At 35.2% G+C, this 18,152-nt stretch overlaps 1 protein-coding gene across 1 annotated transcript in view; it reads right to left on the bottom strand.

Moving 5' to 3' along the window:
• OLFM3 (olfactomedin 3) overlaps positions 1-15,533 on the bottom strand; it is a 172,770-nt gene extending 157,237 nt beyond the window's left edge. The window contains exon 1 of the mRNA XM_029949418.1: positions 15,132-15,533. Within this exon, the coding sequence (XP_029805278.1) occupies positions 15,132-15,200 (69 nt within the window). The 5' untranslated portion in view covers positions 15,201-15,533. The remainder of the gene's footprint in view (positions 1-15,131) is intronic.
• Between the last annotated feature and the right edge of the window lie 2,619 nt (positions 15,534-18,152).

Genomic DNA, 18,152 nt, shown 5'->3' with positions numbered 1-18,152 from the left:
CAACATAGCTTACTCATCATCTTCATGTCTCTGCTCAAGTATCACATTTCTTGTGGGACTTATTCTATTTGTTCCTTCTTCACAGCATGTCACTACCTCTTACTCTTCTTTGTTTTTTCTTCCACATATGTTTTGCTTTTTTTGTGTGTTTATTGATTATCTTAGATTTTAAGCATTATGAGGGTAAAAACTTCTGTTTCATTTGTCACTGCTCTATCCTTAGATTCCAGTTGATGCTAGATGCATGGCAGACATTCTAAGAATGCATTGAAAATCTTCAACTGTAAGTTCCTGGTGATGCAGATGTCATGTAATTGGGTACCGGCTCCAAACTCCCACAGCAGGCTCACCCTAGTCATTTTGGTATTTTGTTGCAATGTGGCAAATGGTTTTATCATTTTTGAACTTCTGTTCAACTTTGACATTATGATGTGGTTTTATTAAATTTTTTGAATAGAAAAAAGAAAGAAAAAATAAGAAAGGAAAAGAAAAAAAGAGGAAAGAAATTTCAAGATGAAAAATATTTGCATGATGAGAAAATCTGGTCAATATAATTTGAAATCAATATGCAACTTGACTAAGGTTAAGTGATGTCAAATTGCAAGCCAATTGAACCAAGCCAGAATCCTCTTATAACTAGATGAAAATATAACAGAAGATCATTTGTGTGGAGGAGACTATCTTGACAACAGGCTTGTTATCAAAATATTTACAATAGTTTTAATTATTGAGTAATAATAATTTTCATGTATGATGGTGGTGATGCTGTCCACAATGCACTGACTCTGAGCCACCCAATGCCCCATTAATTTATGTTTTGATGATTAAAATAGGTAGATATTTACAAAGTTAGCTAACTAGCTAGCTAGAGATGAGATTAGAGATAAAATAGAGATAATTATATAATCATGCAGAAACTTTTTTAACGTTGTTATTGTGATAATTTTGTGTCAGCTTGACTTAGCCACAATGTGCCCACACTTTTGGTCAGGCATTACCTTAAGTACCTCAGTGACAGTGCTTCTGGATGACATTAACAACTAAATTGGTATTCTGAGTAAAGCAGATTGATCTCCCTAATGTAGGTGGGCCTTACCCAATCAGTTGGAGTCGTGGATAGAACTAAAAGACTGAGTAAGAGAAAATTCCTTCTGCCTAACTGCCTTTGAGCTGGGACATTGATTTTTTTTTTCCCCCCTTTACCTTTGGACTCCAACTGAAACATTGGCTTTTTCTAGGTCTTGAGCCTACAGGCTTTGGGTTGGAACTACACCATTGGCTATCCTGGGTCTCCAACTTGCTGACTACAGATCTGAGGAAGTATCCATCACATGAGCCAGTTCCTCATAATCAATATTTGTATATATTATATATTATACATAACGTATCACACACATAAATTATATATATATGCACATATATATTTTCACATATGTGTGTATACATACAACTTGTTTTTTTCTTCTGGAGAACTCTAATACAAGTACAATGTTTTTATTTATTTGTTTTGAGTTAAGGTAATTAAGCTCAAATACTTTTAAATCTGGTACAGGTCAAATTTTGGACCCTTTAGGTAATCATTTTTCTACCATTTTAATGCTATTAGTAGCTTTCTTTGTCATCAACTTTTCTTCTACTTCTCATAAAATTAGTAGTAAAAGTTACATTGACAGCTCTTCGGTGTTTCACATGCTCTTTTATATCTCTTTGACTTCATATAGGCTGTTGCCTTTTAATGGAATACCCCTTTCTTCCTTCATTGTCTTGCTGATCTTCCTTTAAGCATCACCTGCCCCGAGGAGATTTTCTCTTATGCCTTCTGTAGATAGATGTTCAATATCTATCCATTACTTGTGTCCTATGCAAGTGTCTGTTATAGAACATATCACATAATACTACAATTATTAGTATATCTGATTCAGTTCTCTAGTAGAAAATATTAAGGGCTTTTTGAGAGTAGTAACTATACCTTTTAAAAATTCTGGGGCATCTGGGTGGCTTAGTTGTTAAAGCGTCTGGCTTCAGCTCAGATCAAAATCTCACAATCTGTGGGTGAGTCTGAGCTCCGCATAGGGCTCTGTGCTGACAGCTCAGAGCCTGGAACCTGCTCTAGTGCAGGCTCTCTTGCTCCCTCTCTCTCACGCTCTTGCCCCCCCCCCCCCCCCCCCCCCCGTCTCTGGTCTCTGTCCCCCTCCCTCCTTCCGTCCCTCCCTCTCAAAAAATAAATAAACATTAATTGTTTTTTAAATTATTTTATCTCCAACTTCTACATAGTACCAAGTATGAGTATTTCTTGAAAAAAAAATAATACAAATGCAAGTGGCCGACTGTTTCACATGTGATACTTAAGATCATTGAGAATCATTCATTTCTGGACTTATTATTTTCTTCACTTTACAAATGATCTTAGAGCTAAAACCAAATCCCAATTATTTAAAATTAAATAATCAAGCTTAACATAATTTTCTTTTTCACCTGCACATAAGAGGCACGGATCTTGCTTACACTTTGTGGAATGTCACTAAGCAAGCACCGTGCCTGACCCTGCCTTGATTGTGTAACATGCACTGGTTCTCTGAACAAAATCGCTTTCATCTGAAGACATGCCAGTGCCTTTGGTAGAGCAAACTGGACTGACGAAAAGAAGGAGCCGTCTGTGTCATTTTACGAAACCATAGTGGCCAGTTTATTTGTATTTTCACAGTAGATAACAAATGCAGTATAAAGAAGGCGGCATCCAATGCTTTTAAAATCCTAGGCTGGCAAAGAAATGAAATGACAACCACTTAATTCTTAGATAGTGAGATTCAAGTGAGATTCTGTAGGCAGATTTTACCTAACAACAACAACTGGAAGACTCACTTTGTATCTTATAAATGTCAGCTAAGGAACACAGTTACCTATCATGTCATTAAGTAAAGGTATAATATAATTAGGCTTCTTAATAAGCATTTTTAAATTTCTATATTATCTAACTTAATTTTTGAACTCACTGTAATTTCACATCTATTATCTCTCTAACCTTAATATTCACAAGCATAGAATATAGCATTTGGCTGACTTATGTTAAGTGTTTACATACTAATTATTATCTAGACTAATGTATTAATATCCTGTTGCTACTCTAAGAAATTACTCTAACGTAGTGGTTTAAAACAACACAAGTTTGGTGTCTTATACTTCTAAAGGGCAGAAGTATGAAATAAGTTTTACGGGGCTAAAATCAAAATGTCACAAGCCAGGCTGTATTCATTACTGAAGTCTCTAGAGAAGCATCCATTTTCTTGGCTGTCTAACTTCTAGAGGTGGCCTGTATCCCTTGGCTTTTGGACTTACTTCCATCTGTAAAATGCCTCCCTCCAATCTCTGTTCTGTCATCCTCCTTATTTGTCTGATTCTAAGTATCTAGCCATTCTCTTTAGGGCCTTTTTAAAAATTATTATTATTGTTATTACATTGGGCCCGTCAGAAATTGTAGGAGAATCTTCCCATCTTAAATTTTTAATTTAGTGACATCTACTAATTCTTTTCGGCCAAAAGTAAGGTAGCATATTCACAGTTTTTGGGGATTAGTATGTGAGGATGTTAATGTCTACCACAGTCCATACTATTGTTTTTCTTACTATGTTTAGCCAAATAATGAATCATAGCTCGATAGTATAAAATATCATTGGAAGTCATGCTCATTTTAAAAAGAAATTTCTAATTTTTTTGATTAAAATAATCTACTTCGTTGAATACTGTCCCACTCCCCAATATTAGAAACATATGGACAGAAACTAGCTAACCACCCATTAGTTATGTTTTAGAGAAGAGTCTTCCTTTATGCAGAAATAAAATAGATGGCCTATTTCTTGTAGCTCGTAGAGTCTGTTCTATTTTAACTACTGTCAGATAAAGACAACAGAAACACAATGTCCTTCTTCTCTCATTTATTTTTCATTATATCTTCAAAAGCTAATATTAAAGGAAAGATACAAAATAAATATTAAATATTATGTAATGCTTGAGATGTGAAATTAGCTTATATAGTTTACATTTATTTGCCATGATTTTCTCAATGATATTAAACTTTGATTTTCAGTAGCAGAGTAAAAGATGCCTAGGTGTTACCTTTAATTTGAATACAATTTAATAGAATTTAATTCTATTAATTTTAATAGAATTTGAAAGTTTATGAGAAGAAGGGATGATGAAAGAATGATGAACTACATTTATAAGAAGATGAATGTGCCCTGTTTTAGGAGGTCCTACCCGTGAAAAAAACATTTAGCTCCACACCTTCATTTTGTACATGAGGAAATGTAAACCAAAACATTTAGTGAGTTGTCTTAAGCCACATAACTAGGCAGTTGCAAAACTGATAATAGGCCCCCAATTTTTTAATTTCTAATTTAATACTCTGTAACACCATGAACTTCCAAATTTCCTAATTATTGTGTAACTTGTTTTGATTTGGTATGGTTTCTCTTCCTTTTTTAATTTTATATGTTAAGTTAATATTAATTAGGTTGAATCCCTTGAGAGGGGTCTTTTCCAGAAGAAATGATTACAGTTGAACAAAATACAATCAGGTTTCTATTGCCTCTCTATTTGCAAAGTTAAGATACTAGAAAGAAAAAGGAAATTAATGATGTTTTCATTGCCTTCCCTTCTGTTTCTTCTAAGAGATATTAAAGATTAGTTGAACTAAATTAGATATTTTGTTCTAAAAGTGAATGCCAAAAGTAATCAGATGATAACCCGTTGTCAGATTAACTAATGCAATCATTCTGTGTGTGTGTGTGTGTGTGTGTGTGTGCGCGCGCGTGTGCGCACGCGGGCGCATGCTTGTGTGAGGGGGCAGTAAACCACTTGAAATACTTGAGTACATGTTGGCAAATGAATGCATCATCTATAAAAGCCTCAATCTATCCCCAATGTGTAAACAAATACTTATCTCTTCTCAATTCTTTTTTTAAAACTATATATGAGTGCATTCATCTCTATGCTACATATAAGCTCATTAGTAATTTTATCACTTCTTAGAGTCTTATCCCATTTTATTTAGGATAAATATTTACACTTGGAGTCTTTTATTGCTTTGACTGATAGGAAAGTCATGATGCTTTGGAACTAATAAGGGTGCTGTGAGTAAATTATTGATTGATTCCATCCACTTGATCCCTTACTCTCACATATCTTATGCCCAGTTTTGAGTCATATTACAATAGTTACTTTTTTGGAATGAGCTTCATAAGTCTCTGTACATTTCCACTTGGTATCCCTAGAGTGCTTTAAGGTACATGCCAATCAGGCTAGGGTCACTTTATTATCTGATTTTGTCTAGCATTCAGCTTGTTGTAAAAAGTGGAAGTTACATGTAGCACAATGTAAATAATAAATGGTAAATATAGTCAAAAGTCTTCAGTGGGTCTCAAGTCATGTAATATTTGTTTATTACTATAGCAATATGCACTAAGATTTAGTCTTCATGCCACGAAACATATCCATGTGTGAAAATACTTAACCATCAGTATTAATTCCAGATATATAATTCCCTAAGTAGTCATAGACATAGATCATCCCCAGAAATGGTCGTGTCTTTTGTAAGTTAATATTTCACCAGTGACATTTTGGTGCCAGTGAATCAACATTTCTAATACTGATTCTCTATTTGAAGAAATCCTGCCATCTGGAATTGGTCCCTCTAGTAATGCTATTTAAATCATCATGGGATAATGCTTCTTAATCACCTTCAACTTAGTTGGAAAAATAAAAAGGATCATCTATTCAATTTATGCCCTCCCTAGATAGCTGTTTATGCTGTTAGAACAATTTTATTATTGACAGTTCTTTTCAGAGCCTTTTAACCTACAATGTTAATTGTGAAAATATTGAATTTCTGATAATTTTCAGAAGTTACAATTCAGATGATTCTAACTCCACTCTATATTTGCTCAATCGTTTAATACAATTCAGTATCATGGTGTTGTGCTCATTTAGTAATATATAGAGACAATAATACTTTTCTTTATATGATACTATTATAAAAATGTATAGGAAGAGAATAATTTTAAGGGAATAGTTTTGATTCTTGGAAGAATAGTGGAGTCCCTAAAAAGAGATGGAGAAATATCAATATTAAACTAACTTATCAGATAATGCTAAGACATTATATAAAATAAAAGTAGTCAAGACCATAAGTACACATTAATATACTGTTCATACTTATAAGCATATGCAAATAAAATGGACACCTATAAATATACCAATGAATAAGAGGAGATACGAACATTGCCACCAAGTGTTAGGAATCACAGCAGGTTATTCACTGGAGTGTTAAGGTTGTATCATCCCCAAAAGCTCCCAAAAGTAAAAAATAGCTCTAAGGATGGTGAGGTAGGACAAGAAATTAATCGAAAATTTAAAAAGACATAATCTTGCAGTATCATTTAAGGTAAATAACCTGATATGAGTTCTAAGCCCTTGAAAACAAGATTCCTAAAATGTATCTTACTTCCCTGCCCCTAATATATTTTCCAATGAGAGTGTGGACCCTAAACATATATTATGTTCATGGATTATTTAGCCCAGGATTTTGGGGGGTTTTTTGGTGTTCTTTGACTTCTTTTTTCTTCATCTATTTATATTTCAACTGTGAATAGGCACCTGCTAGTTGCTAAACAAGAAAGGACAGGACAATGATTAAAACATAGCCTTCTCTCAATTATATTATAATTTAGCAGGGGAAACGCAATACAATTAAACACCCAGTGCCAGGGGTGTGGGGGCCTGTGCGGAGAAGGTGGCAAGTGTATAAGAGTGATTAGATAGAGCGTTCTGCAAATTTGGGGGGAAAAGAAATCCAGCTCAGCCAGTGTTCATTGAATACCTATTGTATGTCAGACACAGTATTAGTGGCTATAGATGCAAAGGTGAATAAAACAGGATTCTTTGGTTACAGGAGGTCTTAGTTTATCAGGATTACCTCTTCCTGGGGGTAGGAGGAGTGTCAAGGAAGAACTTCTTGCAGAAGTGACATTTGAGTTGTGTCTTAAAATATAGGTAACGTTTGACATATGGAGAAGAGGGAAAGAGCTTTCCAAGGAGAGGAAAAAGAAACACAACAGCATCTGTGATCCTCTTTCTGAATATTTTTATTCTTCTAAGAGCTCGTTATAAGAATGACAGTATGCATAGCTTAGTGATATATGCTTTATAACACCTTGTTTTTAAAACATAAAAGATAATTGTTCTTGGAAAACTCTATTTTTTGTTCCAGCAATACTTTTGACTATTTTTATTAGCACCATCCAAATTAGTGGCACTCTTGACAGAGGTGATTTCACACTGATCCTGTATTTTGGAATCCTCTCTCCTCAAAAGGGTTTGCAACCTCTCATAGCAAATAACAGAAATAAGTTAAATCTCACTGTATAATACTATGCAAATATTTTTGAAATAATGGATTTCTTAAATATTCTTAATGATTAGAGTCTATCTTAAATATAATATAGTTGTCCACATCTATTTTTACCATTTACATTATCTAGATGCAGTGAACTGAGAAAAAAATCAGTTCATGAGTTACTCACATGGGCTTGCTTTTGGATGCATAACATTAGAGGAAGTGTTAGTAATGGCTAATTAAGGGTCAGGTCTTTTCAAGCACTTGATAAAAGTGTCAATTAAGAAGAGCTGGAAACGAAGTATAAACAGAGGGGACTGAGAAAACAGTCCAAGAGATAAGAGCAGAGAAATTATGTTCATAACGCTTGTCATTTCTCCATGACTGCTATGGTCTGATTGTGTCCTCCGTGCCCAAATTGTTGATATCCTAATGCCTGGTGTGATAGTAGTAAGAGGCAGGGCCTATGGCATCAAGCGGGAGCCTTCATGAATGGAATCAGTGCCCTTCTAAAAGAGATTCACTGAGGGGACAGGAAAAGGTACCAGCTATGACCTTTACCAAAACTTCACCATGCTGGCACCCTGGTCTTGAACTTCTCTAATTTCTGTTGTTAATAAGCTACCCAGTCTGTGATATTTTGTTATTGTAGCCTGAAAGGACTAAAACAGTGACCTCCTGCCCTGAATATTTTTAGACTGAGTAACTTGGTAACGTCACTTTCTAAATCCTTCTTTAATAATTTTAAATCATAGAGAAGGTTTAAACTACTTTATCACTGGTATGCTTTGCAAAGTCCCAAGAACCCTATACTTTTTATGCTGGTCAAGAAAAGCAGTTTCAGCTCTTGATAGATCTTTGTTTAAACACATTCATCCTCTCTGTGACACACTCCGTGATTAGTTTAAAAGCTCTTTTCTGAATGTAGTTTGGCTCTGATATGGATCCACTCTTCATGTCTTACATATTTTTCTAATAAATTTATAAAAGGTGCTTTTGAGATAGAAGTATGATGTAAATTTTTAAGGTGATATGTTGAAATTGGAGCTTTGACCAAAATTATGAGCTAGTTCTGAGAAATTCTGCTGATCACATAAAAACATGGCATTCACTTGTCTGAAAGCTGAGAAGGAATAGCAGTAAAGAGGACCATGAGAGGTCCTTTTCTATTATATTCTTAATATATTATACATATAATTAATAATAGTATAAATTCTATCGCTGTCCATTTTTTCTTCATTTGAGAAAACTGGGCTTCAGAAAGGGTGTGACTTACTGAAATGTTGGACAGTTAGGCCTTAAAATCAGATCTCATGATTTCATGTCCAGCCTGCCCTTATTATTGATTTAATTTGGTGTACAATTTAAAAACTTATACTGGAATTACCTTGATAATGTTAGTTTCATAGAAAATCTCCTCGAGGTTTTTAATTGATCAGTGGTATGGACTGAGTAAATTGATGAATAATTTTAAGATCATATTTTAGATTTAAACCTGGAGCCTAGGTAGTGAATGGTTAAATAGCTTTTGCTATTACTTTAATATTTTAATTCCACTGTGAAATCTGTTCACATATATGCACACAAATACCAACACAAATGCACAGATGATCCTCAAAACTCACTGTCATATTAACTAACCTACAAAGACAACTATCTGGTTTTATTTCTCCTCTCTTACTTTCACTGATACCAAATGGTTTTGTGTGTTTGTTTTAATTTATTTAAATCCAGGTTAGTTAACATGCAGTGTAGTATTGGTTTCGGGAGTAGAATCCAGTGATTCATCACCTACACACAACACCCAGTGCTCATCCCAACAAGTATCCTCCTTAGTGCCCATCACTCATTTAGCCCATCTCCCTCCAACCTCCCTTCTAGCAACCCTCAGTTTGTTCTCTATAGTTAGAGAGACAGGCAAACCATAGGAGACTGTTTTTTTTGATGCCAATTGTTTTATAGTAAAATACGACTAATTACTACTTCGGTAAATCAAATGCCAGTCTTAGCTTTAGCCAGTCTCATTTTTTTCTTATATACATTGTTAGTACAAAAACTAAGATTTTTTCTAATAATTGCCAGTCTAAAATCCTTAAGGATGTTCCTGTTTAGTTAGACTCAGCAATGGATATGCAAGAACTTCTATAGGTAGCCCTCCCCAATACTTCTCTATATGAGTAATTCCTTTCATATGAGAGTAAGTTTTTACTTCATTTTTTACTAGAGAATTTTTCATTAAATAAAAGACTTAGAAATGAAGCATGAAACATGTTGGCTTTCAAATCTGCTAGCAGTCTTGGCAGGTGAGCCACGTTTGCTGGGATGGTGAATGTGGGACAGGAGGGAAGGAGAGGATGGTGCATGAGGAAGAAAACTGAAGGCTTTGATTGCCAAACCCAGAAGATGAAAACTTCATGATATTAGGCTGGTCCCTAGATCTCACAAAATTTATGATCTTAGAAGCTATACCCCACAAAATAATTTGCTAATTTTTAATGATCAAATATTATTAAATAACATAGTCTGTTTAGGCTGCTATAACAAAAAGTTCTCCACTGAGTAGCTTATAAACATATTTATTTCTCACATCTCTGGAGGCTGGAATGTAAGATCTGAATGGTCAGATGGAGGCGCTCTTCTAGGAAGCAGACTTCTTTTTCTACCCTCACATTGTAAAAAGAATGAACTCTCTCTCTGGTACCTCCTATATCATAAATATCATTTATGAAGACTTCATCTTCAGGACCTAATTGCCTCCCAAAAGCCTCATATCTTAACATCATCACCTTGACTATTAGGTTTCAGTATATGTAGTGGGGACACAGACATGCAAAAAGCATAGCACAGAATCATTCTGGAGTTTAACAAAGAAGTTTTCAGAACATGTAGGCTTCACATGTTACAGGTGAGGGCACTAAGTTCATAGCTTCCTCAGGGGTGGCTCAGTTGAGCATCTGACTTCAGCTCAGGTCACGGTCTCATAGTTCATGAGTTTGAGCCCCACATCAGGGGCTCATCAGCTGTGTGGTGATGCCTCAGAGCCTGGAGCCTGATTTGGATTCTGTGTCTCCCTGTCTCTCTGCCCCTTCCCTGCCTGCACTCTGTCTCTTTCTCTCTAAAATAAATAAACCTTAAAATTAAAAAAAAAATCACAGCTTCCTCAACATCGTTCATACAGACATACACATATGTATCGTGGCAAAGTAGGGATGAAAAGTGAAGAACCCTGAATTCTGCCCCTATAGTTCTAACTTTTGTGCTGCTTTCCCTCCCAACAGAGAATCTATCAATCATCAAGAATTGTCATTTTTAAAGAGAGTAATTGCAAAATTATGTGGGATAGAATTTTATAAGAAAAAGGAAACAGTACCATTATAACCTTCTCAAATTGCCAAGAGAATGAGAAAGAATATTTACTTTCTCTAAAATAAAAATGTTTGAGTTGAGGATGAGATAAAATGGGAGTAAGAAAGTAACCTGCTCTTTCAAAACATGGACTGATTGCGTTGAACTCCTCACTGTTTACTTTATTAGGGTTTACCCGTGGTAATTAGTCTTCTGCCAGATGCCGTCGATCCATAGTGTGTGCTAATTTGAGTGGGTCCTGCTGTATAGAGAGTGTGTCTGGTATACAAGAACTACAGGAGAAGACAGATTTTTACAGCAAATTTATCTCCACTTATTTCTCTTGTTTTTGCTTTTTATTAATATCATTAGAAAGTTCAAAGAGCAAGAACTTTAGCTAGATTTATGTACAAAACTGCCTGTAGCCAATGTAGATCTTTGATGATTTTATTCAGCAATACCAAAATGCAAAGACACTTACCCATGGTGTATAACATTATGAAGTATTAAATATATAATTATCGAAAATATCTTAGTTTTCATCATCTTTATGTGGCTTTAAAGCAACTCTCTTATTTAATGCAAGAGTTCTAATTGGCTGGCTTGTGTTAGAACAGTTTGGTGTTGAAGATTATTGCTGAATCATTGTTACATTTTTTGTCTGTGGTGTGAGCAAGTACCATGGTGCTAAGTTCTTTAATATATTTCTAGGTAAGAAGATAGTGAATGTTTTCTCAACCTAAGTGTGCCAGGGCAGTTTTCAATATATTTAACACACAAATATGACTGCTTTAAAGTTCAGCAGTCACTGCAATGTGTGGTTATGCCCATGTCACCTCCCCTTAACTGTTCCCCAAGTATCTGACTCTGGTTAAAAAAAAATGTTCTGTTTAAAACCTGCACAGCCACATTTAGATCTTCCTTTGTTCCTGGTTCAGCATTGCAGAGCAGAGCAATTCATGGTTCTGATTCACAGGCATAACTATTTTGTTACAGTGTTCAAATAATGGTCTGCTAAAAGTCTTCTTGTAAAAGAAAAAGAGTTTCCCTCTCCTACTATCAAGGTCATTACTGAACTCATGTGTTTAGTTTAAAAGCACAGAGATGCCATCTAGCAGCCATTCTCAGGAATTTCCTGTACTGAAATAGTCCTTTCTCTATAAAACTAAGCAATAATTGAATTCCTACAAGCTTTCAGTCTTGTTTTTAATTTACTTATTAAGTGAATGATGGTTTGGCACATTGCCTATAATTCAGGCATTCCATTACAAATAAAATTAATTTCTCTTAAAATAGGCAAAGTAATATACCCCTGAGTTTTTCTAAATGGAACTAGAAACTTGTTAATAAGTTTTTAATTAAGAAAACATAGTTCTCATAGTTTTCCTGAGAGGAAAATTGATAATCTGTCTGTATAAAAATACAAATAATTAATTAGTGATGAAATGCTTTCCTTTGCTGAAAGAAAATACTAAATTTGCCAATTTTCTGATATATTAAATGAGTGAAAAGGAAGTGAGTACATACTGAAAGTTAATTCATTCTGTGAATATAGAAGTTTGGTATTTTTGTTTTAATTTAAAAATAAAATTGACTTTCAAGTAGCTTTTCTTACCATAAGATGGCGATACTTAAGCATTTTATAAAATGCCATTTAAGATCTGGAAGTTTCAGTCTCGGGAAAAATGATTATAAACCTAAATAATAAATGTTCTACCATGAAATGGAATTCCCACTGTTGTTAGAAAGCCTTTTTGTTTTTAGATAAATAAACAAAGATCACTAAAATTTAGATTTCCAATATTTGGGACATGTGGCAATCCTATACCTGAAAAACCTGTTCAATTTTAAGAGCTCTCCTATTTTGTCAAATTGTCTGTATCCATGTGTAATTATACAGATGCTTACTATAAACATAAGCTGTAATAATACAGAAGAATATGTGAATGCATTTATTTAAATCTGTGATTATGAAGTATATTAGTTCTGGCATATTAGTACGTTAAAATCAGCTGTTTAGAATTTCTTACATTTAAATGTTACCACTTAATAATTGCTTATTGTCCAAAAACTGTGGTCTTATATGCTTCTATATTTTTGCATTTTATTTCAATTTTATCATACATAATTTATATTATGAATGATAATTTTACTATCTAAACCCTTAAGTAGTTAATGCAATAAATTAAAACATGAAAATTCCTAGTTCATATCCTAATTGACAGTTATTCTGAGAATTCAGTGGTAACATTTTTGATTTGATTGGGAGATGCTGTAGTTTAGTGATCAACAACAGTTTGCCAAAACATAGAAAAGTAGCTTTTATTCAATTTTTTAAAGCAAATTTTGTCTACTAGTCCAAAAACTTTTGAGACATGAAAAAAATCACTTTCTGTGAATCTTTTACTATTTTCTATAAGTTATATGTGGTTTAGAAAAAGTATCAACTGCTCTTTACGTACTGTATTGCAGTATCTAGAATCTGAAAAGGACAATTCGAAGTTACTGTGCACTTTTCTTTCCCTGTCTTTCTCGGCTCACTTGTACCAAATAGCCCCAGTTAAGTCTAAAGAAAAAGTTTTATACTGTTAAATACACAGAAGTAAATTCATCAATACTAGAAAAGATCATATTGACTAAAATGGGTCATTTAATTTGGGGTTTATCTCCATATTTGACAGCTCATTTTTGGTTTTACATATCTAATTTAGGTAAGAATGGGGTTCAACAATTGAAGATATTCATGCACTAATGATATCAGACAAATCACGCATACAGTTGTTAGTAAAGCTGTACATGTCTGAATTCATTTTAAAGAATGACAGAACTCATTTTAAGTGATTTTTTTTCTGCAGTCACTCAGTAATGGCTTTGCTTTTTAAAAATGTTTTACCAAAAATATTCCAAAAGAGATATGTAATAGAATATGTTCAAAAGTGGTAACCAACATAATATGAGAGTGGTAGAATGAATCATTGTATATCCAGAGGCAAAAAGAAAAAAAAAGATGAAAAAAATCACCACACTTTACCTAGATGTAAAATGCTTTCAAGCTACCCCTTAGTATGTAAAATATTCTAGTAAGATCATTAAGATGGCATTCAAACATTGTGTGAAATGTCACAGTGACAGTATCAGCACAACTGTAGCTTAAATAAAATCCTCATCAGGTCTCTCTAAATATGAAAAGTACACAGAAATAACTACAAATATATATGATATGACTCTAAGTTTTCACTATATACTATCTAAGGCCTAGAAATATACTGTCAACCACAGTATTAGATTACACTTGATTACATCTTAGTTGTATCCAATTATGAAAAGAAACTTCATTTCTCTATGCTACACAGATAATGTAAAGCTTTAAAAATAACTTTGCAATATTCCAAAATGCAGCATTAAATGGTTTTGTAACATGGTATCATTTTTTTTGTTTAGTCAAAGCACTCTTGACAAGCTAAGTAAAATGATTTTAAAAATTGTATCTCTTACTGTTTTTGCCAAATGCCTTTCTCTTATTCCAGATAATTGTGATTTTCTTGGAATGCTTGAGCTCTCAGATTATCTGACTTTACAATCAAGACATGTCTTGTACACAGCTGAAAATATTTCTCTATGTTTTTCTACCCTTTTATCAAAAGTGCTTAGCGTTCACTTTAATTACCCCTACTGGATGATTTTCGGAGTTCAGGAGCTAGGAGACAACTCATCCTTCCCCTTGCCCTCCCTAGTTTGATGGGTTCTCACTTCCTGTTTCTTAACACTGGTAATCAGAACTTCCCCAGTGCTCCCTAATTTTCTAAATAAAAAGAAAGAAGCAAATAAACACAAGCCCCTTTCACGAACCCTCTCAGCCATGGCAGAGTATAGCCCTGCTGCTCTGCCGTGTGTGTTACAAGCAGCATCCTAAATGTTTTGGACACAAACCGCAGCACGTCTGCGATGGGAGTATTATTGACCAGGATCAGCTGGAAAACGCTTTTCTGCTTTCAACAAAGAAACAGTGCACCATCTCCTAATACATGTTTACAAATTGCTTTGTTTCAACTGCTAACTCATTTGCATAGCCCGTCTGACTTGAGAAGAGAACATTAAGCACTGGGATATGGAATAAGCTAAATTCCCCCGAGAACCGCATAGCCCATACACATTATATTCGCGCCTGGTCCCTCCCCCGCTCCCCTCCTTGCCTGGACTCTACCTTGAGGAGCTCTTCCTCCGGTAGTTCACCTTGTTATCTTACAGGGATAAACCAGGCACAAGATAGCTGGAAGAGCTGTCTTTCGTGCCTCTTTCTCTTTTTTTTTTCTTCTTCCCTTTGGCATATTTACATTTTTGGTGGGTTTGTTACATATTGCACGGTTATTTCAAACGAGTTAAATATTGTCCTTACCTTGGAAGGATCTAATCCAGCAAGCAAAGACAGCAGCAGGAGATTGAGTAGGTTGGACGTCGCCTGCATTCTGATCTGGGTTTTTGCCCTCTCTTTACTCTCTTTTATGTAGCCACTCCACTCTCACTGCGGAGACCTTTCCCTCGTCAGTTGCACTTTCTGCCTGCCAGTCAGAGCGGAGTAGAGACAGAGGCGGTTGCAGGAGCAGGAACAAGAGCAGCAGCAGAGGTAGCAGTAGCTTCGGTAGCAGCAGCGGCGGCAGCCGCCCTGGGGGGCGATCATTCCGCAGGCATTCTCAGAGCTGGGAGTCCGTGAGCTCAAGAGGGTGGGTTGGGCTGGGCTGCAGTGGGCGCTGACCGAGGTGCTGAAGCTCCTCCAACCCGCGCCCTAGTTTACCCTCTCTCCTGCTGCTACAGAGCCAGCCCACCTCAAAAGTTTTGACCCAAGAAAAAGATAAAGGGAGTAACTGCTGAGAGAGGTGTGGAGACCTGGGCAACGGATATGACATCACTACAGCTCCTGGGGGCTTGGGGGTATACGTTGCTGGGAATTTGTTAACCAAACAAGGATTGACTCGCGCTCCAGTTCAGCATTTGGTGGCAACTTAAGCTGCAAAGGAGAAGTAAAGAGTCAGCTAGATAATAGGATTATGAAACAAATAGTGCCTGGAACCTTCTGCTGTCATTGTCAGAAGACATGATATCGTATTTAGTGCTTTAAACAAAGTTTGCAGTGCAGACTATCAATGTGAATTTTTTGTTCAAGGCACACAGTTTGTAGCTATTACATATGCATATATACACCATCATTTATAAATAGCCTATTGAAATCATCTATCTGGTATTAATGTGTATTTTTCTATCTAGGACTTTTGGTAATCTAAAAATATTAGGCAGAAATAAATGAAAAAGCTTTCTTTTTTTTTAATCATAAATGGGATATTCCATTAGTGACCTCTTCCTCCAACACACAGCTGAAATCTCTTCTCACACACAGGCATACACAGAAATATAATTTCCCTGTCAATCTGATGTGTGTCTATGCCTGAGGAAGAATTCGGTGATGGATGGACAGCGGGATGGGGAAAGTGATTATTTCTAAGCTTCTAAATACGTCTGTTTCCCTGAGCTCAAGAAACAGGGCAGAACAACTGCCTCACAAGAACAAGAAAGGGTAAATAGCAAACTAACTCTCAGACAGTTTCTGTTGCTTAACTATGCTCAAGCAACTTCTTTGAAACCAGAAAAAAAGTGTTTGCCATAAGGTGAAAAGTGGGGAGGAGTTGGCAACCACTTTGAAATCTTGCTCTCATACAAGTGTACCTTTAATACTCCTTGACTCCTAATATTATGAATATGGATACATGTGTATGTCATTACTTGAGGTTTCTTTTTCCCCTATGAAATATAAATAACAAGAAGTGTAAAGTTGAAAAATTCTTTTGAAGAGATATGCATAGAAAAGAGACTGAAGAAGAAGAGAAAGAAGGTAGAATTATCTGAGGGCTATTAGTTAGTTTAACCCTAACAATCCTAATCACAGTTGGAAATTCCCATTATTTCCTAGCAGAAACAGAAAACAGAAATTTCCTTTTAAGGTAAATAGATAAAACTGCCGAGTTATATCTGACACCTTTAGGATAACTTTCTAGAGCATATTCGGGGCTCTTTCTTTCCCCCCTCTTGTTTTAAATTTGTTTCTTAACCTAATCTCTATCTTCTATCTATCCACTCATCTATCTGGGATAAACCAGCATAGATTATGTTTTTCAAAGATTCATACATAAAAATTGTTGGAAATTTTATTCTGTACTCATTTCTAAACATTTCAGATCATTGCACAATATGAAAATGAATTTTCAGAGGTGCGGTAAATGGGTGTCTATATTAATGCATTTGTATTACCTATACTAAATACAGCATAATTATTTGATTATTTTTATGTATACTCCTCCCTCTTTTCAGAATGTCTTCTACCATCTTGTCCACCTCCACCTCTCATCACACAGGGCAGCATGTTTATTTGAATATGAGGGGCTGTGTTTAACAGACACATAAAAACATAATATGAAATCATAATCATCATAAACATCATAAACATCTATTCTTTTAATGGCAGTGTTTTTTTTTTTCCCTAGGGGTAAAAATTAGTTTGATCTCACACGTGGTTCACACTATTAATAATGATTGGGCCAAAACTCTTAAATGGGCACATTTTTTAACCTTTTAAGTCTCAATTTTTCTGTATTTCATGGCACTGGAAGATCATTTACAACAAGGAGTTAAGACAAATTCTGTGACATTTTGTTGGAAAAAAAATGTGATGGAAGAAGGTAATACTTAAAGTAAGAAATGAAAGGTAATTATGTTACAAATGAAAACAGATGATCTTAGCATACTCTCAACACATTTTGCCATAAGAAAAGCTTAATCATTTGTAGAGAACATTCAAGTTAAGTAACAAAACAAAAACTTTATTAAACGTGCCAACAAAAAACAAAAGCTGTGTCTAATGGACAGAACAAAATGCACTAATACTCTACCTCTTCTATTTCTCCTTAAAACAAACTAAAAAAATTCTATTGTTTTTCATCATCTATTTTATTGTAAAACCTTCTGAAATTTTTTCATAAAATCAATTTGATGACATTGTATCTCATTGTAATGCCCAAGTTTTCAATATCCCCCCAAAACCAGAAACCGCCAGGGAGACCGAGGCACGTATGTAAAAGCAAAGGGCAGTTTTATTACGGCTTAGGCTCGCCGGGCCTAAGTTCGGTCTCACAGCTTTCACCAATGCCGTGGATCCGTGCTGAGAGCCCTGAGCAAGGGCTGAGTAGCGTTTTTATGGGGTTTGGGAAGGGGGAGTTACAAGAAATTGTGACACAGGTACAGAGACCCAATCATAATGGTACAACAGTATTGGCAGCAGCTCTAACCATACACACTGTTCAGAGCGTTCGTTACTTTTGGCAGGACCCAATCACAACATTTAGGGTATCTTTGAAATTAACCAATTACA

Source organism: Suricata suricatta, chromosome 8 (genome assembly GCF_006229205.1).
Source record: "Suricata suricatta isolate VVHF042 chromosome 8, meerkat_22Aug2017_6uvM2_HiC, whole genome shotgun sequence".
NCBI classification, from domain to species: Eukaryota; Metazoa; Chordata; class Mammalia; order Carnivora; family Herpestidae; genus Suricata; species Suricata suricatta.
This window is presented reverse-complemented; position numbering and strand designations above follow the sequence as displayed.